Source organism: Penicillium manginii (assembly GCF_028828005.1).
Source record: "Penicillium manginii strain IBT 31320 chromosome Unknown utg000002l:1.0-5564898.0:1.0-5567710.0, whole genome shotgun sequence".
Taxonomy (NCBI): Eukaryota; Fungi; Ascomycota; class Eurotiomycetes; order Eurotiales; family Aspergillaceae; genus Penicillium; species Penicillium manginii.
Window position 1 is genome coordinate 1,192,137 of NW_026643103.1, and position 14,170 is coordinate 1,206,306.

General features: G+C 47.9%; 6 protein-coding genes across 6 annotated transcripts; 4 read left to right on the forward strand and 2 right to left on the reverse strand.

Annotated features, from left to right (window-relative positions):
• Nucleotides 1-866: 866 nt before the first annotated feature.
• On the forward strand, nucleotides 867-2,638 carry N7533_001738 (uncharacterized protein; the record flags this gene model as incomplete). Its single annotated transcript, XM_057098388.1, has 4 exons — nucleotides 867-1,011; nucleotides 1,068-1,124; nucleotides 1,186-1,502; nucleotides 1,562-2,638. 4 exons carry the CDS (start codon nucleotides 867-869, stop codon nucleotides 2,636-2,638), a joined length of 1,596 nt encoding a protein of 531 aa, XP_056963524.1.
• Nucleotides 2,639-2,796: 158 nt separating this feature from the next.
• Nucleotides 2,797-4,819, reverse strand: N7533_001739 (fungal specific transcription factor domain-containing protein; the record flags this gene model as incomplete). Its single annotated transcript, XM_057098389.1, has 4 exons — nucleotides 2,797-3,808; nucleotides 3,863-4,266; nucleotides 4,319-4,461; nucleotides 4,522-4,819. The coding sequence occupies 4 exons, from the start codon at nucleotides 4,817-4,819 to the stop codon at nucleotides 2,797-2,799; spliced, it is 1,857 nt and encodes a 618-aa protein (XP_056963525.1).
• A 909-nt stretch (nucleotides 4,820-5,728) lies between these two features.
• N7533_001740 (potassium channel family protein) lies at nucleotides 5,729-7,565 on the forward strand (the record flags this gene model as incomplete). Its single annotated transcript, XM_057098390.1, has 2 exons — nucleotides 5,729-5,820; nucleotides 5,906-7,565. The coding sequence occupies 2 exons, from the start codon at nucleotides 5,729-5,731 to the stop codon at nucleotides 7,563-7,565; spliced, it is 1,752 nt and encodes a 583-aa protein (XP_056963526.1).
• A 780-nt stretch (nucleotides 7,566-8,345) lies between these two features.
• N7533_001741 (FAD-dependent oxidoreductase) lies at nucleotides 8,346-9,780 on the forward strand (the record flags this gene model as incomplete). Its single annotated transcript, XM_057098391.1, has 3 exons — nucleotides 8,346-8,808; nucleotides 8,858-9,176; nucleotides 9,228-9,780. 3 exons carry the CDS (start codon nucleotides 8,346-8,348, stop codon nucleotides 9,778-9,780), a joined length of 1,335 nt encoding a protein of 444 aa, XP_056963527.1.
• A 171-nt stretch (nucleotides 9,781-9,951) lies between these two features.
• On the reverse strand, nucleotides 9,952-11,439 carry N7533_001742 (uncharacterized protein; the record flags this gene model as incomplete). The annotated part of the gene is made up of 1 exon (XM_057098392.1): nucleotides 9,952-11,439. The coding sequence occupies one exon, from the start codon at nucleotides 11,437-11,439 to the stop codon at nucleotides 9,952-9,954; it is 1,488 nt and encodes a 495-aa protein (XP_056963528.1).
• Nucleotides 11,440-12,145: 706 nt separating this feature from the next.
• On the forward strand, nucleotides 12,146-14,078 carry N7533_001743 (sugar porter family MFS transporter; the record flags this gene model as incomplete). The annotated part of the gene is made up of 8 exons (XM_057098393.1): nucleotides 12,146-12,188; nucleotides 12,251-12,373; nucleotides 12,432-12,656; nucleotides 12,731-13,177; nucleotides 13,231-13,540; nucleotides 13,592-13,674; nucleotides 13,727-13,812; nucleotides 13,869-14,078. The coding sequence occupies 8 exons, from the start codon at nucleotides 12,146-12,148 to the stop codon at nucleotides 14,076-14,078; spliced, it is 1,527 nt and encodes a 508-aa protein (XP_056963529.1).
• Nucleotides 14,079-14,170: the final 92 nt, after the last annotated feature.

Here is a 14,170-nt window from a genome sequence, read left to right on the forward strand (position 1 = left end):
CATATATTCAAGTTTTGGGAGCTCTTATGTACATGTCCTAGTTTTAAATATCCACTCGCTTTTTCAAATCTTAAGTTCCCTGGTACCTACCTAGCCGTGAAACTGAAACTAAAATATAGCTAATTAATTCAATCAGCCTTGAAAGTGACGGTTCCAGCCATCAGAATATGTGCGGCAATTTACAAGGCCAACTGTCCCGGCAGCCGCCTGTACCTGTGATCTCCTTACAATCGACACTGATATTCACTATTAGTATACTAAGCAGCCTTCAACGGTCCTCTTTGATAACTTAAAGATAGAGGCTAATAGTACTTCTCATCGCACTATAAAGTAACTTAACTGACATTGGGGACTGTAGAAGCTACTAGTTCTTTTTTTTAGAAGTTAAAAATCACATCATTTTAGATGCGGTGTCTCAGTGCCTCGGGCATCCAGGATTGCCCCCACTTGAATTTCTCTAGTCATTCTCATCCATCTACCACCTTCAAGTTTCAGAGCTTCTGCCAACCTTGACAGATAATTTTATCAAACGAGCTTCAAGTGACCCGGGTCATTCTCCACTTGTCTTGCCGGGTGGACTGGAGATACGCTACGCGACGCCACCGCAAAGCTTGCTCGGCCCAGCTCGGGCGAGATGGACCGTGGCTGCCACCAATCGACCCGACACGGGGAAGCGAGATTTGACGACTAGAATGGCTCTCTTTCATCGGTTCGGAAACACCACTCTATTCAATGTATTAACAATCGGCTCCACCTCAGGTTGCGGGGCCCCACGATCAGACCGGATCGCCATGATTGCTGTATAAAGCAGGGCTCGCCTGAGCGGGAAAGAAGAGAGTGTGTCACAAACTATCAGAAAATCAGTCATGGATGCTAAAGTCGGGAGCACTGAGGTAGCTCACCTTGAGTCTGCACTATCCAAGCCAGTGCATCACAACCCCACAGGAACAGTCACCTTGCTTGAGGGGGACGAAGTAATCCTGATCCCCACCCCTTCTCCTGATCCATGTGGTAAGCGAAGTTTCACTTGATCTTGGCTGTTATGTTTTCATGTGCTGACCTTTTAGATCCATTGAACCTCCCCAATGCTCAGAAATGGGCCATTGATATTATTCTGGGGATGTGTGAGTTTCTTCTCGCCCGGGCCCGCGAAAGGATGTCGTCTAACCGAGGATAAATTTACAGTTGCTGTCTTCAGCGTCCTCGTCACCTCCGGCATGGGTCCAATTCTCACCACTGTCATGGCATACTACGACTATGACCCTCGAGTGTCAGACCTGATGACTTATCCGACTTTGTTCATGGGGATTGGGAACCTCATCGCGATGCCACTTGCGATGGCCGTGGGTCGTCGTCCTGTCTTCTTGGCTTCTGCTCTGATCCTCACCCTGGGGTCAATTTGGTGCGCTGCGAGTCAGAGTTTGGGGTCCCATATTGCCGGTCGGAATATTCTTTCTCTGGCGGCCGGGCAGTCCGAGGCTTTATGTCCATTGATTATTCAGGTAAGATGGTGGTCGCTCCAAATTACTAATTAGAGAGGCTAATGACGAAACTTCTAAAGGAAGTTCATTTTGTTCACGAACGTAGCAGCAAGTTAGCCTGGTTTAGCGCTACGCAATCCATTGGCACTGCCGCCTTGACCATCGCCACAGCTTACATCGTCAACGCCCTCGGTTGGCGATGGTGGTACGGAGTCATCGCAATCGCAAGCGGCACCGTCTTCGTCCTATCCTTCTGTGCGGTCCCCGAGTCAGCCTACCCCCGACCCAGCGATTCGTACGATGGCCTTGTCCACATATACCACGAAGGTGAACCCATCTCTGTTGTCCGCGCCACCGAAAAAACAAGAGTTCCAATCGACTACACACGATACAAAGCTCGCACGCTATCTCATAGCCTCAAAATATTCCACGGACCCGCGGACTGGTCAAAAGCCATCACCTGCGGGAAGCAAATGGCGCAGTGTGTCCTCTTTCCTAATATACTCTGGGTGATTCTTTTGAATAGCGTTGCCCTTGGTATCTATGTGATCGGCGTCACCGAATTTGGCACCATCCTCTCCAGTCCGCCATACAATTACCCATCTTCGGCTCTGGGCCTCGTCCAAGGTGGCCAAATCGTCGTCTCTTTCTTATTGGTTCCAGTTCTTGGATACGGCGGCGACATGCTCACGAAATGGATCGCAAAACACCGCAATGGTGTAGCCGAAGCTGAAATTCGTCTCATTCCAATCGTTCTCCCCGTTGCAGCTCTCATCATCTCATCCGTGATCTTCGGCCATGCGGGTTCGAACCCATACGAGTGGTCTCCTTGGGCGATCAATATAACCTTCAGCGGGATCTATTTTGCGTTTATTGGTATTGTGTTAGTCGGGTATACATACTCGCTTGATAGCTACCCGGAGCGAGCAGCACCAATTCTGGTCCTTATTTGCGCCATCAGAGGCCTCATTTCATTTGGAATTTCGTTCGGGATTACAAAGTTTGTGACAGAGCAAGGGTACCAGGGGGCGCTCAATATTTGCGCAATCATTACTGGAGCCGTTGCAGTTTTGGGCGTGCCGGTCTTTTTGTGGGGGCCCAGAATGAGGGCAATCACCATGAAATATGCAGTTGATCATAAAACTGCCGAGGGATGAGATGGTTTGAATCATCACTATCATACCGTGAAGTGCCCAGGTAATTACTCATTATGGCAAGAAATAGCAGATATACCTAGTACTAGTAGTACTTCGAAGATAAATTATTCATGGATCTACATACTACTAGTAGTAGTTAGTAGCATGCTATCCTCATGTTATTTCCAGAGATCACCCATCAAGGCCATATTTATTAGCTCCGCTGAGGGAAAAACCTGCCCGAAATAAGGTACCGTCTCTTCCTGTCCCATCGTCTCAGACAGTCCCCAAGCATCGAACTCCCCACCCTGCATCTGTGGCATACTATCCAAGCCTAACCCTGACTGGGTTGCATGCAGCCCCGATGCCGGAGATGACGAAGAGGACTCGGAAGAGCCAAAACTGCACGTCGGAGCATCTTGAAATATAAACCGCATGATTGCATCCGTATTTGTGAGAGAGTTCCACAACCGGGGGAACGCAACGAGTTTGACGATTCTCGCTAGCACGCTGCGGTCAACTTTGCTCATGTACGCCGGGCGCACAGTCTCGTATAGATGTGTAAGACGTCTGAGAACAAGTATCGCGTCGTGTCGTGTTTCTGCGATGGAGTGCTCTATCAATTGTAGGCTCAATGCGACCATATCCTTCTGCTCAGATAATTCAACTGGCGATCGCTGTCGTTGGAAGCAAATGAGATCGAGAGCTAGGAATATGCCCGCCGAGACAACTGCGGAATTGACGGACCAGAATTTGTGGAAGACTGGGTTTGAATTGGTGTATGTACGTTGAAGGATTTCTTTCGCAGTTGCGATGCCCGGGTCGAGGTCTGTGTGAGACGTTGGTGAGGAGTCGTCAAGAACTTTAGGAAGCATGGCGACATAAAGGGCTAGTCGCCAGGATTCGACGCAGTTGAGAGCTAGATTATTTTGGATGGTATTCCAAGGCGGTTCGTCATAGTTGGAGTTGTTTGCAGGCGATGGAAAACAGGCACAGACTTTGTCTAGCTCCTCGAAGCACGATTGCAGTGCTTCTGGACTCAATTCTTTGATCGGGGTGACGTTATTACGGAACATGGTGGCGACACGGGCCATGAATTTGTGGTATTCAATATTTGGAGAGGGGGTAGTTCCCATGACGGTGGTGAATGAATCGGGGTGGATGGAGGCTGGACGTGACCCGATTGTCATCCTATCGACAAATTAGATACATCTTCAAGACCGCAAGTGCACTCTTGACACAAACCAATCGCAAATGACAAGGGTCCACCATAATCTTTGATGGACGATTCGTTGAACCCTGTTGTAATCTCCCTGTTCCGTCTTTGATGTATCGTCACCAGCATGGTCCAGACCGATAATCCGAGCAACATTAACTGCCATACCATGAAGGATGTATTCTCGATTTGACTCTCCCATGTTCTTATGGATTAAATTCAGGATTGCCACTGTCTGCACTGTCGATAGTGTAGGGTTTCGAGTGTAATCAGCCAAATCCAGTTCCCTCAATGCAGCTTCGTACCAGGTGCGAGCCAATCCGCAAGAATTTTTGCCCAGCGATGATAAAGTAGAAGGCGGCTCATTGAAGAAGCTTTCGTACAGTAACTGGATCCCATGCAAGTCTTCTTCACTCATGAAATATACCCCAACCTATGGCCTATCAGTTTGTAAATCTTGATCCAGTGATATGGGGAAAACTTACAGCCAGTAAGCTCAGATACACTGAAATCCATCCATGATTCGTTAAACATTCCTTCTCATTTTCGATCAAACTATCCCAGAAAATATCATGCTCTTCTCTCAATGTAGTATCATCCACGGCATGATGCACCCAGCCCAGCTGCACTAAGGAAAAATCAATAATCATTTCACTCCATCGCCGAGTGGGTAGAATTAGTTTCACACTATTCTCCCAGGAGCGAGTGTTATTGGCAAATTTGGGGGCAGGCTCCGCGGAAAGACCAAACGCCTGGGTGAGAAAGTCACCCATGATTCTATCCGACGATTGCGGATCCGGAGGAGGCACAGGAGAAGACGCTGTCTCGACCTTAGCCAATTCTGGACGGGAGAGTGCCAGTTCGAGTTGTCTGATGCGGAGTTTTAAACTCTGATTCTCTCGTACGACATTTGAGGTCTCTGGGCTGCTTGCAATTGCATCCTGCCCTTCTGGACCTGCATCAAGGGCACTGGCCATGTTCAGCATTCGTTCGGACCATGAACGGAGCTTGAAGAGTATTGTGATAGGTACCCACATTGTGATTTTCCCTCCGACTTTTACAACTTCTCGCATACAAACAGCTGTATCTCCTCGTTGGATGCATTGTCCGCAGGGGATTGTCTTGGAACACTTCACCTTCCTGCGCGAGCACGGAATGCAGGATTTAGGGATGCGTTGGGTCTCTCGGACCTGCTGCGGCATGCTGTCTCGATAATTACTTCCAGCAACGGCAATAGAAGTATCACTGTGCTGGAATTTTTGATAAAGTGTGAGTTTCCCCAGACTGGAATCTCGGGCGGGCTCGGGCGAGTTGTTAGCCAGCTGACATTGTATGGAGAAGAGTAAATAGCGGGGTGGCTAACCCCGCGGCAGTAGGAAATGGTTTTACTGCCGAGTGGAGCACCACCACCTACTCTAAGAGGCATTGAGCAATGTGAAACCGAATTTCTACTGGCACGAGTTGTGAAAAAAAATGTTAGCCATTATTTGAAAGTTGACTTTGACCTGCCGGCCACCAAAAAACTGCTTGGAATGAACATTGAGTAGTATGATGTCATGGTCGCACTAATCATTATTAATATTGGTACTGTAGTTATCATATGATCTCGGCCTATTTAAACTGTATATCGCATCGCTGGTTTTTGCTTACGCATGAGGTATCCTCCACCAGACGGAAAATGGTCGAACGACACGATGCCAGGATCATCAGATCATCATGGGGAATCCGCGCCGTCGAAGACCCGAGATCGGACCAGAATAAAGGAAGTTTTCACCCCAAGTTTGATCTGTCTCTAATGATTAGCAGTCACTGGTGTGATATTTGGACAAGCTTTCCTGTCCTTTCGGTATGACAAGCTTGAATATACCCTATCGCCCTAAATTACGAAGTTGCTGATGAATACAAAGGGTGCTTTCTGCTCTATGGCTATTATGTTCAACATCTGCGCTCTAGTAAATGGATGGCATCAGAGCGTTTCAGTGGACGGGTCAATATTAGATTTACGCACACCTAGCTGGCAAGGGCATTTCCCTCCTAGCCCCAATCCTATATCGAGATTAACACATTTTCAGGGCCACTGGGCTCAAAGCAACTTCATTGGCTATATCAACAGCGGCCTATATCGCATACCTACTCACAATGGCTCTCCACATTGATTCAATAATAGGATTCTTGGTGACAGTAATAGGATGGCTAGCTTCCGCAATTATTTTGTTCACCCTCATCGGCATTGAGGTCGGACGGCATCGGCAAGCCCAAGGCCACCAAGTCTTCGCATATACACAGAACTTTTTCGCCAGCATAATATCGGCCGGTCTCTATTTTCTGATAGCAATCCTACTCTCCATATACGTGGTCTGCGTGAAAGTGGCCCCTCTCGGTCAAGCGGACAGACGAAAGATCGAATGTACAACAATCGTGCTCCGGGCTAGTGTTTTGGCCATTCTGCTTCTCGGCGGAGCCGCCATATACAGCGCTATTGAAGGCTGGTCGTTGATGGACGCTCTCTACTTTACTGATTACACCCTCCTAACCATCGGTATTGGGAACATAACCCCAAAGACTCATCTTGGGCGCAGTCTGCTATTTCCCTACGCCACTTTAGGGATTATTAGCTTAGCCCTTTTTATTACCGCTGTGTCATCTTTTACCGATCAGATGAGAGAGTTAAAGCTCAAGTGGAGGTTGGAGAAAAGTCGAAATCGAATCTATACCGCACATTCATTGAACAACATTGTTGACGGTCCCCCAACAACTGAAAGAGACCAATCACAAATTGCTTCAGTCAGGCTCGTCAAGGGCGAAGAAATTCTCAAAACACGCAACGTCAAATCTGCATTCTATCGAAAAAGGAGATGGGCCGAGTTAGGACTTTTCTTAGCTGCATGGTTCCTCCTGTGGCTCGTCAGTGCGGCTATTTTTTGCCAATCCGAGAAAGAAGATAAGTGGACCTACTTCGTGGCTCTTTATTTCACCTACACATCTCTCACAACAATCGGATATGGTGACTATTTCCCCACGAGCAATTTCGGCAAGGTTTTCTTCATTTTATGGTCATTACTGGCCATCCCAATTCTAACAAATCTGGTCGAGGCCATAGGGAGTGTGTTTCACATATGGCTGGTTTTCTGCTCTGGCTGGATTTGGCGACATGTGCTTCGTCGAGGACTCGGGCACACAAGAGAGCATCATAACCATGAGCATATCTATCGTTCCTTAGATATATCGAGCTTCATAGGGACGAACGGATCCCCGAAGCCGGGGTCACGAGATTCTAACCTTAATATTGAGAGCCAGGCCCAGGGTTGTTCGGACACCAGGCATGACTCGCTATCTGCGCTGAAATATTATAAGCGAGGAGATCTAGGTGGGGACGAGCAACGCCGGATCATATCTCGGAGAGTTTCGACACAGTATCACCTGTTGCTCTCAGAAGAGATAGGGAACCTTATCGCTATGACAGGGGATGGTTGTCTTGAACACGAGGAACAGCTCTGTTGTACGTGGTCTAGAGTCATCCATCTGCTTCAGGCTAAGGGAGATGATGCTACACTGTCTGAGCTTACGCCTCTGTTCGCATCTGTGAAGTCCGAGCATATGACGATGGGGAACCTGGGGGACCCTAAGAATGAATTATCAAAGAAAAGCGCTGAGATCTCATTGATGCTGAACCTGTTAGTGGGGAAGCTTTCTTCTGAATTGCGGAAGGAGCTTTCTAAGACGATTGAATAAACATACCTTTGTGGCTCAAACTTGAATTGAATGTTCATAACCACCTGGGCAGCCCTGGAGGCTGACTAGGAGGATATGTGGATAGACAATTGAATCCATTGGTCGGGTCTGCGCGTCGCATAGCGAGCTACCTAGGCACGTTAGATTGATCAAATGTCTTGGGCAAAACTACAGGTGATTCCGAGACGGTCACATAACTCTATCTTGCACTCCAAAATCTCTCCCTTGTTGTGTCAAATGCCAAATGTTCAATAATTCAAGGTTTCGAACTATATAAAGCTTTTTTCTGCAGTGTCTAGTACATACGACCATAGGGTGTGGAGAACAGGGCTTCCCGTCCGCTCAGCCGTACTTAAGCCACACGCCGGCAGGTTAGTAGTATGGTGGGTGACCACATGCGAATCCCTGCTGTTGTATGTTTTGCTTTTTTTTACTTTTTGTTTATTGTCTGATTACAATGCAAAATGGGATCTTTCTGACTGCAAACAGGACGCACTATCATACGAAAGGAGGTCTCCATACCTTTTCGGCAGAACAGCCTAGGGATTTTAAGGTTTGTTTGTGCATGCGAGCCCCACTCTAGCAGCCCATGGCCGGGGAGAAGGACATCTCACCTTTTCGCACTCGATCCCGCCAAAACCTTGGAAACTAGTAAAATACACGGCTCTTCACTTTGATCATCCGTTCATCATAGATCAAGTTACTTGACTCGAGCTCTTAACACTGAAGAAATTCTTCCTTCATACGTTATTCAGTGCCTTTCAGGTGAATCTCACTGCTATGAAAATAATCATTGTCGGAGCCGGGATAGCGGGCCTATCCCTGGCCATTTCTCTCTCACAGGATAAGCACAGTGTTCTTATCGTGGAATCAGCGGCTCGACTAGCAGAATTAGGCGCCGGAATCCAGATGACTCCCCAGGCAGTCAAGCACTTTTACCAGTGGGGACTCAAAGAGGATATTCTCACACAATGCGTCAAAGTGGAGAAAACATTCATCCGTGATTACAAAAGTGGTTCAACGATTGGCGTTTTGAATGTTGCAGATCTGGAGAAGCAATATGGGGCTCCCTATATTGTCCTTCACCGCGCAACTCTACATGATATCTTGCACAAACACGCCATTCGCTCTGGAGCAGAAATCATGTTAGACAGCAAGGTCACCGAGTATGACTTCGAGAACGGGGCGATAGTGCTAAAGAATGGAAAAATTATGGAGGCAGATCTTGTCATTGCTGCGGATGGTGAATATTTTCCACATATGCCAATTCTATCAAATACTGATCAAGGCAGGTATCAATTCCTTTGCACGCTCCCAGCTTCTTCGGGAAGCTGACCCCGGATCCCAACCAACAGGCTGGGCCGCTTTCAGAATGATGGCCGAAGTCTCCAAAATAAAAGATGATCCCCAACTGACCGAACTTAGTATTGGTGTCCCATACAATTCTAACTTCTGGATCGCCCCGGACAGGTCTTGCATGACGTATCAGATTAAGGATGCCACGATGCTAAATATCGTTCTATCCCACCGCGATATCGTTGATACTTCAGCTCTCAGCTACGAAGAGCATAAGACCATGATCAAGAATCTTTTTGAAGATTTCAATCCAATGTAAGTTTCTCGCGAATATCGCATGGTAATTGTGTTAATCAAAGATCCCAGCGTCCAAAAACTTCTTGACATTTCGCTTCCCAGGATAGTGAACTACCCCGTTCATGCCGTTCCTCCGCTCTCAAGTTGGACTCATTCATCTGGTCGATTCACTCTTGTCGGTGACGCTGCACATGCTATGGCATTTTATTTGTCCATGGGAGTAAGTCTTGCAGTCGAAGATGCAGTCTCGCTCGCCAAAGTCCTGGATCTCGCATTCCCAACCTCCTGTGCTGCACCCAAGGCAAATCAATTGAAAGCTGCACTGTCCGTATTTGAAGAAGTGCGGAAGCGAAGAGCCACTGCTGTTCAGAAAGCAAGTCTTCGCGGAGGAAACTCTTATCACGTCCCCGCGGGAAAAGAACGAGACATATTGCATAAAGTTATGAGCAATCCCAATGAGATTGTCGAAGTATGTGCAGCAGGTCTAGGGGATGGCGCGGAAATCCATGATGAAATTTCCTGTGCCGTTGGTGGCATGATGAATCGGAGGACTAGAGATTGGTGCTACGGATACGATGCCGTTGGTGAAATAATCGCGGTTTGGAATTCTAAAGCCCGATGAATGTAGATAATGAACTTGAACTTGAATTGTGGGACTACTACCTAAATCAAACACAATCGATCACAAAATTCAAGAATACCTAGTATTCCAACTGAATATCGGGCGCATTTCGTAAATCCTCCCGCTTTGGATACACAGGGGCAGAATGTCCAGAGCACTGGCATGTCCCATTCAAGACATGGTAATGATGGCCACGGCATACGCGGGGAGCTGGATACTGCCGCTGACATCTTCAGTGCGCCAAAAATTACCTCCGGTGCTTACATCAACGATATTTGCCGCCGCTTGTTGAAAATCAGCAACTTGAATAGAGAGTTCTTGATCCAGCTTGTTCACTAATAGCAGCTTTTTAGTACCATCTGCCGCCTCCAATGCTTGAGCATGGAGTTGGGTCTCGTCGCTCGTAGTATGAACCAGTTTGTCACCAATCACGATACTGTTCTGAATCAATTGAAGTACGCGCAAACGAGCAGTAGGAAGGCCAGTCTGGTAATAAATCATAGATACTGAGGGGTATTGACCGGGATAACCGCTTAATTGGCTCTCTCCGACAGCATCGATACCAGCCACGGCGAGCTTGGAGAAGAGGTAAGCGTAGATACCTCCACTCCAGACCCAGTACTCATCCGGAATGGTATAGTTATCATAGATGACGGTAGAGCCCAAGGGGTCCATAGTGCCCAACTCATTGATGGTGGTGCGAGTAGACGGCGAGATAGCCTTCCGAGCAACCTCAATCTCGGCCACTTCCTCAAGGAACGTGTCTGCCATCTCGAAACTTTGTGCGGCTTCGTTTTGGGTACTGGAGTTGTCTGGAGTTGCATAGAAGTGGTAGCTGATCCAGTCCAAAGGCGTGTCAGGCTTGTGATTGGCAGGGTCGAGGAAGTCCTTGATGCGAGTCACATTGCGTGTAGCCAAAGCAAGACCAACGAATTCCGTCTTTGGTGAGACTTTATGGATTGCAGCGGTAACGGCGTCGTAGATCTGATTATAGAATTCCGGACTGATCGTATGCTCAGAGTCTGACTCGTTCAAAATCTCCCAGTACTCAATGTCAAGATGATGGCCGGATTTGTGATAGACGCCACACTCATCCGTGAAACCACCCTGGACATACCATGCCAAAAGTCGCGCATAATAATCGGATATCTCTTTAAGAGATGGGTCGCGCAGTCGAGTTCCGTTATTGTAATTCCAGTCGATTGTATTGACATCCTCCGGATATTCATATGGAGTGTCGGTCACCCACATCCAGTCAGGTGTAGTGCTGAAATTTATAATGTGCGAAACATTCGGAGTGTTGGCCAAGAAGTCCAGTAGAAGTTGGTCAGCATAAGTAAAATCCCAGTTGGTAGAGCAATGGGTCTCGTTCTGAACGGGCGGGTCGATCTCTGGCACTGAAAGGCGAGGATAGGGGAACCAGGGAACATAGCGAATATAGTCAGCCGCAACAGACTTGAGCGAGCTCAGGGCATTTTCCCGCGTGCTACTGTTAGACAGCAATGGTGGATTGGCCACCGACTGCAAAGTGGCTGTTGTTTTGGACTCGATCAACACATTGTTCCAATCGATATCCACTTTCAGTTCGGGCGCATCGCTGGCAGGGAGAGAAACACAAGCCGCCGCAAAAGCTGTGGCTCGTAGAATGCGTGAAACCATTATACCGTGAGTCGAAAAGGTTTACAGGAGCTCCAGGGCTTGCCAGAATGAAGAATCGAATACTCTTTCGTGCTCGATTTCATGGCGTGTATTTATAGTCATGAACTCTTGTGCATTCAGTGCATTCTTACAATTTCTTCGATCTGGTAAATATTAGAAAAAAAGGATTAATTATGCGAATGTAACTCAACTTTTCGTGGTCTCAGAAAAATAGCTCGAGCACTGGCGATCTTTTGTGCTCGAGCTTATAACTTACTTGTATTATCCAACAGTCGTCAAGTCACCGACGACTACACCGGACCCTGAATTTGGTGGCGTCCACCTTTGCAACGATCTTCACGTGGATTTCTTCAAGTAATCTGGTGGCGCTTTGCTTGTTCGATGATGGCGCTGGTCAACCCCGGCCGTGCCCAACCTGTTGCAGGCCTTCGTTTTGTCCGAGTGCGGGGCAACCCCACAAATCCCCGGGTCAGGCGTGCACTAAACCTCCGCTAAACCGCATTCGACAATGCAACTCTACCATAACTGGTGCGTCGGGTTGCTTTCCCCCGAGAAACCACTGCTCTCTCGGGGGAGGTGGGAGCGAGACGCAGTTGTGTTGTGCTTCCCTTGAAATATCGAGAGAAGATTCGCGGGGCCCCGGACGCCTCTTCAACGTTTGTTATACTTGCCTAACCGACTTGCTGTCCCCAAAAAAGACATCAAGATGGGCGTCATCCGTGGAAAATATCTGCATTGGGCTGTCACAGGTACTCTACTATCCAACTCTCCCTACCGACAGCAAGACCGAAACTAACTAAGATTGATACAGCCGCCAGCTGCCAGGCTTTCCTTCTCCTGGGATATGACCAGGGTGTGATGAGTGGACTCGTCGGAGCGGATAATGAGTTTGGAAAGCAATTCGGCCATCCGGATGCGACAATGCAGGGTATCCGTAAGTGAAAGCTCTCTCCAGATACGCAGATTAAAACGACTAAATGCGTGTCTTAAAGTGACCTCGATTTACGACATTGGCTGCGCTGTCGGGTGTCTGATTGCCTTTGTTTTTGGTCATCGTCTCGGGCGCAAAAACATGATCATTGCTGGTGGCTCCATTATGGTAATCGGAACGGTAATTCTCGGTTCATCGTATTCTACTGCTCAGTTCCTCGTTGGTAGAGTCGTCACTGGGCTCGGGAATGGTATCAATAGCAGCACGGTGCCAACATACCAGAGTGGTAAGTAGATTCCTTGGGCTAAAACACGGAACCCGGGTGAATCTGCAGAGGACTGAATGCTGACGCTATCTCAGAAATGGCACGTCCAGAGTTGCGTGGTAGGCTTCTATCTGCGCAAGGAACAGTCACCATTGTCGGACTTTGTATCGCCTATTGGCTGGATTACGGCCTCAGCTTTGTCGAGTCTCCTGTTCAGTGGCGATTCCCAATCAGCTTTCAGGCATTCTTCGCAGTTTGCCTAGTTCTGCAAATGATTCCTCTCCCCGATACCCCTCGCTGGCTATGCGAACAAGATCGCAGTGAAGAGGCGGCGTCTGTTCTGGCTCGTCTTCAGATGGAGCAACCTGCGAACGAATCCACTCCGGAGGTTATTCTCCTCCGGCGCCAGATTGAAACATCTCTTGAGATCGAATCCGCCGGTGGTCCCTTCAAATATAGAGAGCTTCTATCCGGAGGCAAGATGCAAAATCTTCGTCGCATGATTCTTGCTGCCTTGGTTAACGTGCAGCAACAGTTCACTGGTAAGTGATTCCTATAATTTTGAGAAATGCGTTAAGCAAACTGACAAGCAAAGGCTCCAACATGATCAATTACTACGCACCTATCGTCTATCAAAATGCAATGCACCTCTCTCGCAACTTATCGTTGATCCTTGGAGGATGTACCTCCCTTGCCTACTTGGCTGGCTCGTTTATTCCCCTGTGGAGTATGGATCGCTTCGGTCGCAGAACATCACTCATGGTTTCCGCTGCTGGACTCTGCACTTGCTTTGTCCTCACGGCCATCCTATTATCGATCGGAACGACATCATGCGCATATGCTGCGACTGTTTTTGTTTTTATTTTTCAATTATTCCTTGGCATCGGCTACTTGCCCGTACCCTGGTAAGCGTTGGTCTTGACTCATTGAAAGAATGATACTCACAATTTGATTAGGTTCTATCCTAGCGAGATCACAACCACTCGTATTCGTGCGCGAGGTCAGGCATTCGCAGGGTTCGTTAATTGGATGTGTGTCTGTGAGTATAAGACAATTCAAGGACGCCTTGAGCGGTGTACTAACAGCTTCAGTCATTGTGGTTCAAGTCACGCCTACGGCAATCGAAAATATCTCGTGGCGGACATTCATTATTTTTGCTTGCTTCTGTGCTGCATGGGTAAGTTTGCAAAGCCCATATATCTTCGCTCAGTGAGCAATGCTGATATTTATAAGATCCCAATGGTATACTTTTTCTTCCCTGAAACAAAAGGACTGGCACTCGAAGATGTCGACCACCTCTTCGAAAAGGGTGGAATCACCGGAGGCGTTTTCGAATCTCGTGGCTACCCCGTTCTGCCTGGTCATCACCGCACAGTTAATACCGAGAGTTTGGAGAAGCCCATCCAGCATGGGGAAGTTGGAATGCACGTTGAAACAGTTTAAAGACGGCTGTTACGCCTTGCACGTAGCTTCAAGGATGGCTGCTTGGCATCTGTGCCTTGATGGGGAATATAGACAAATAGAGGGATCAATTA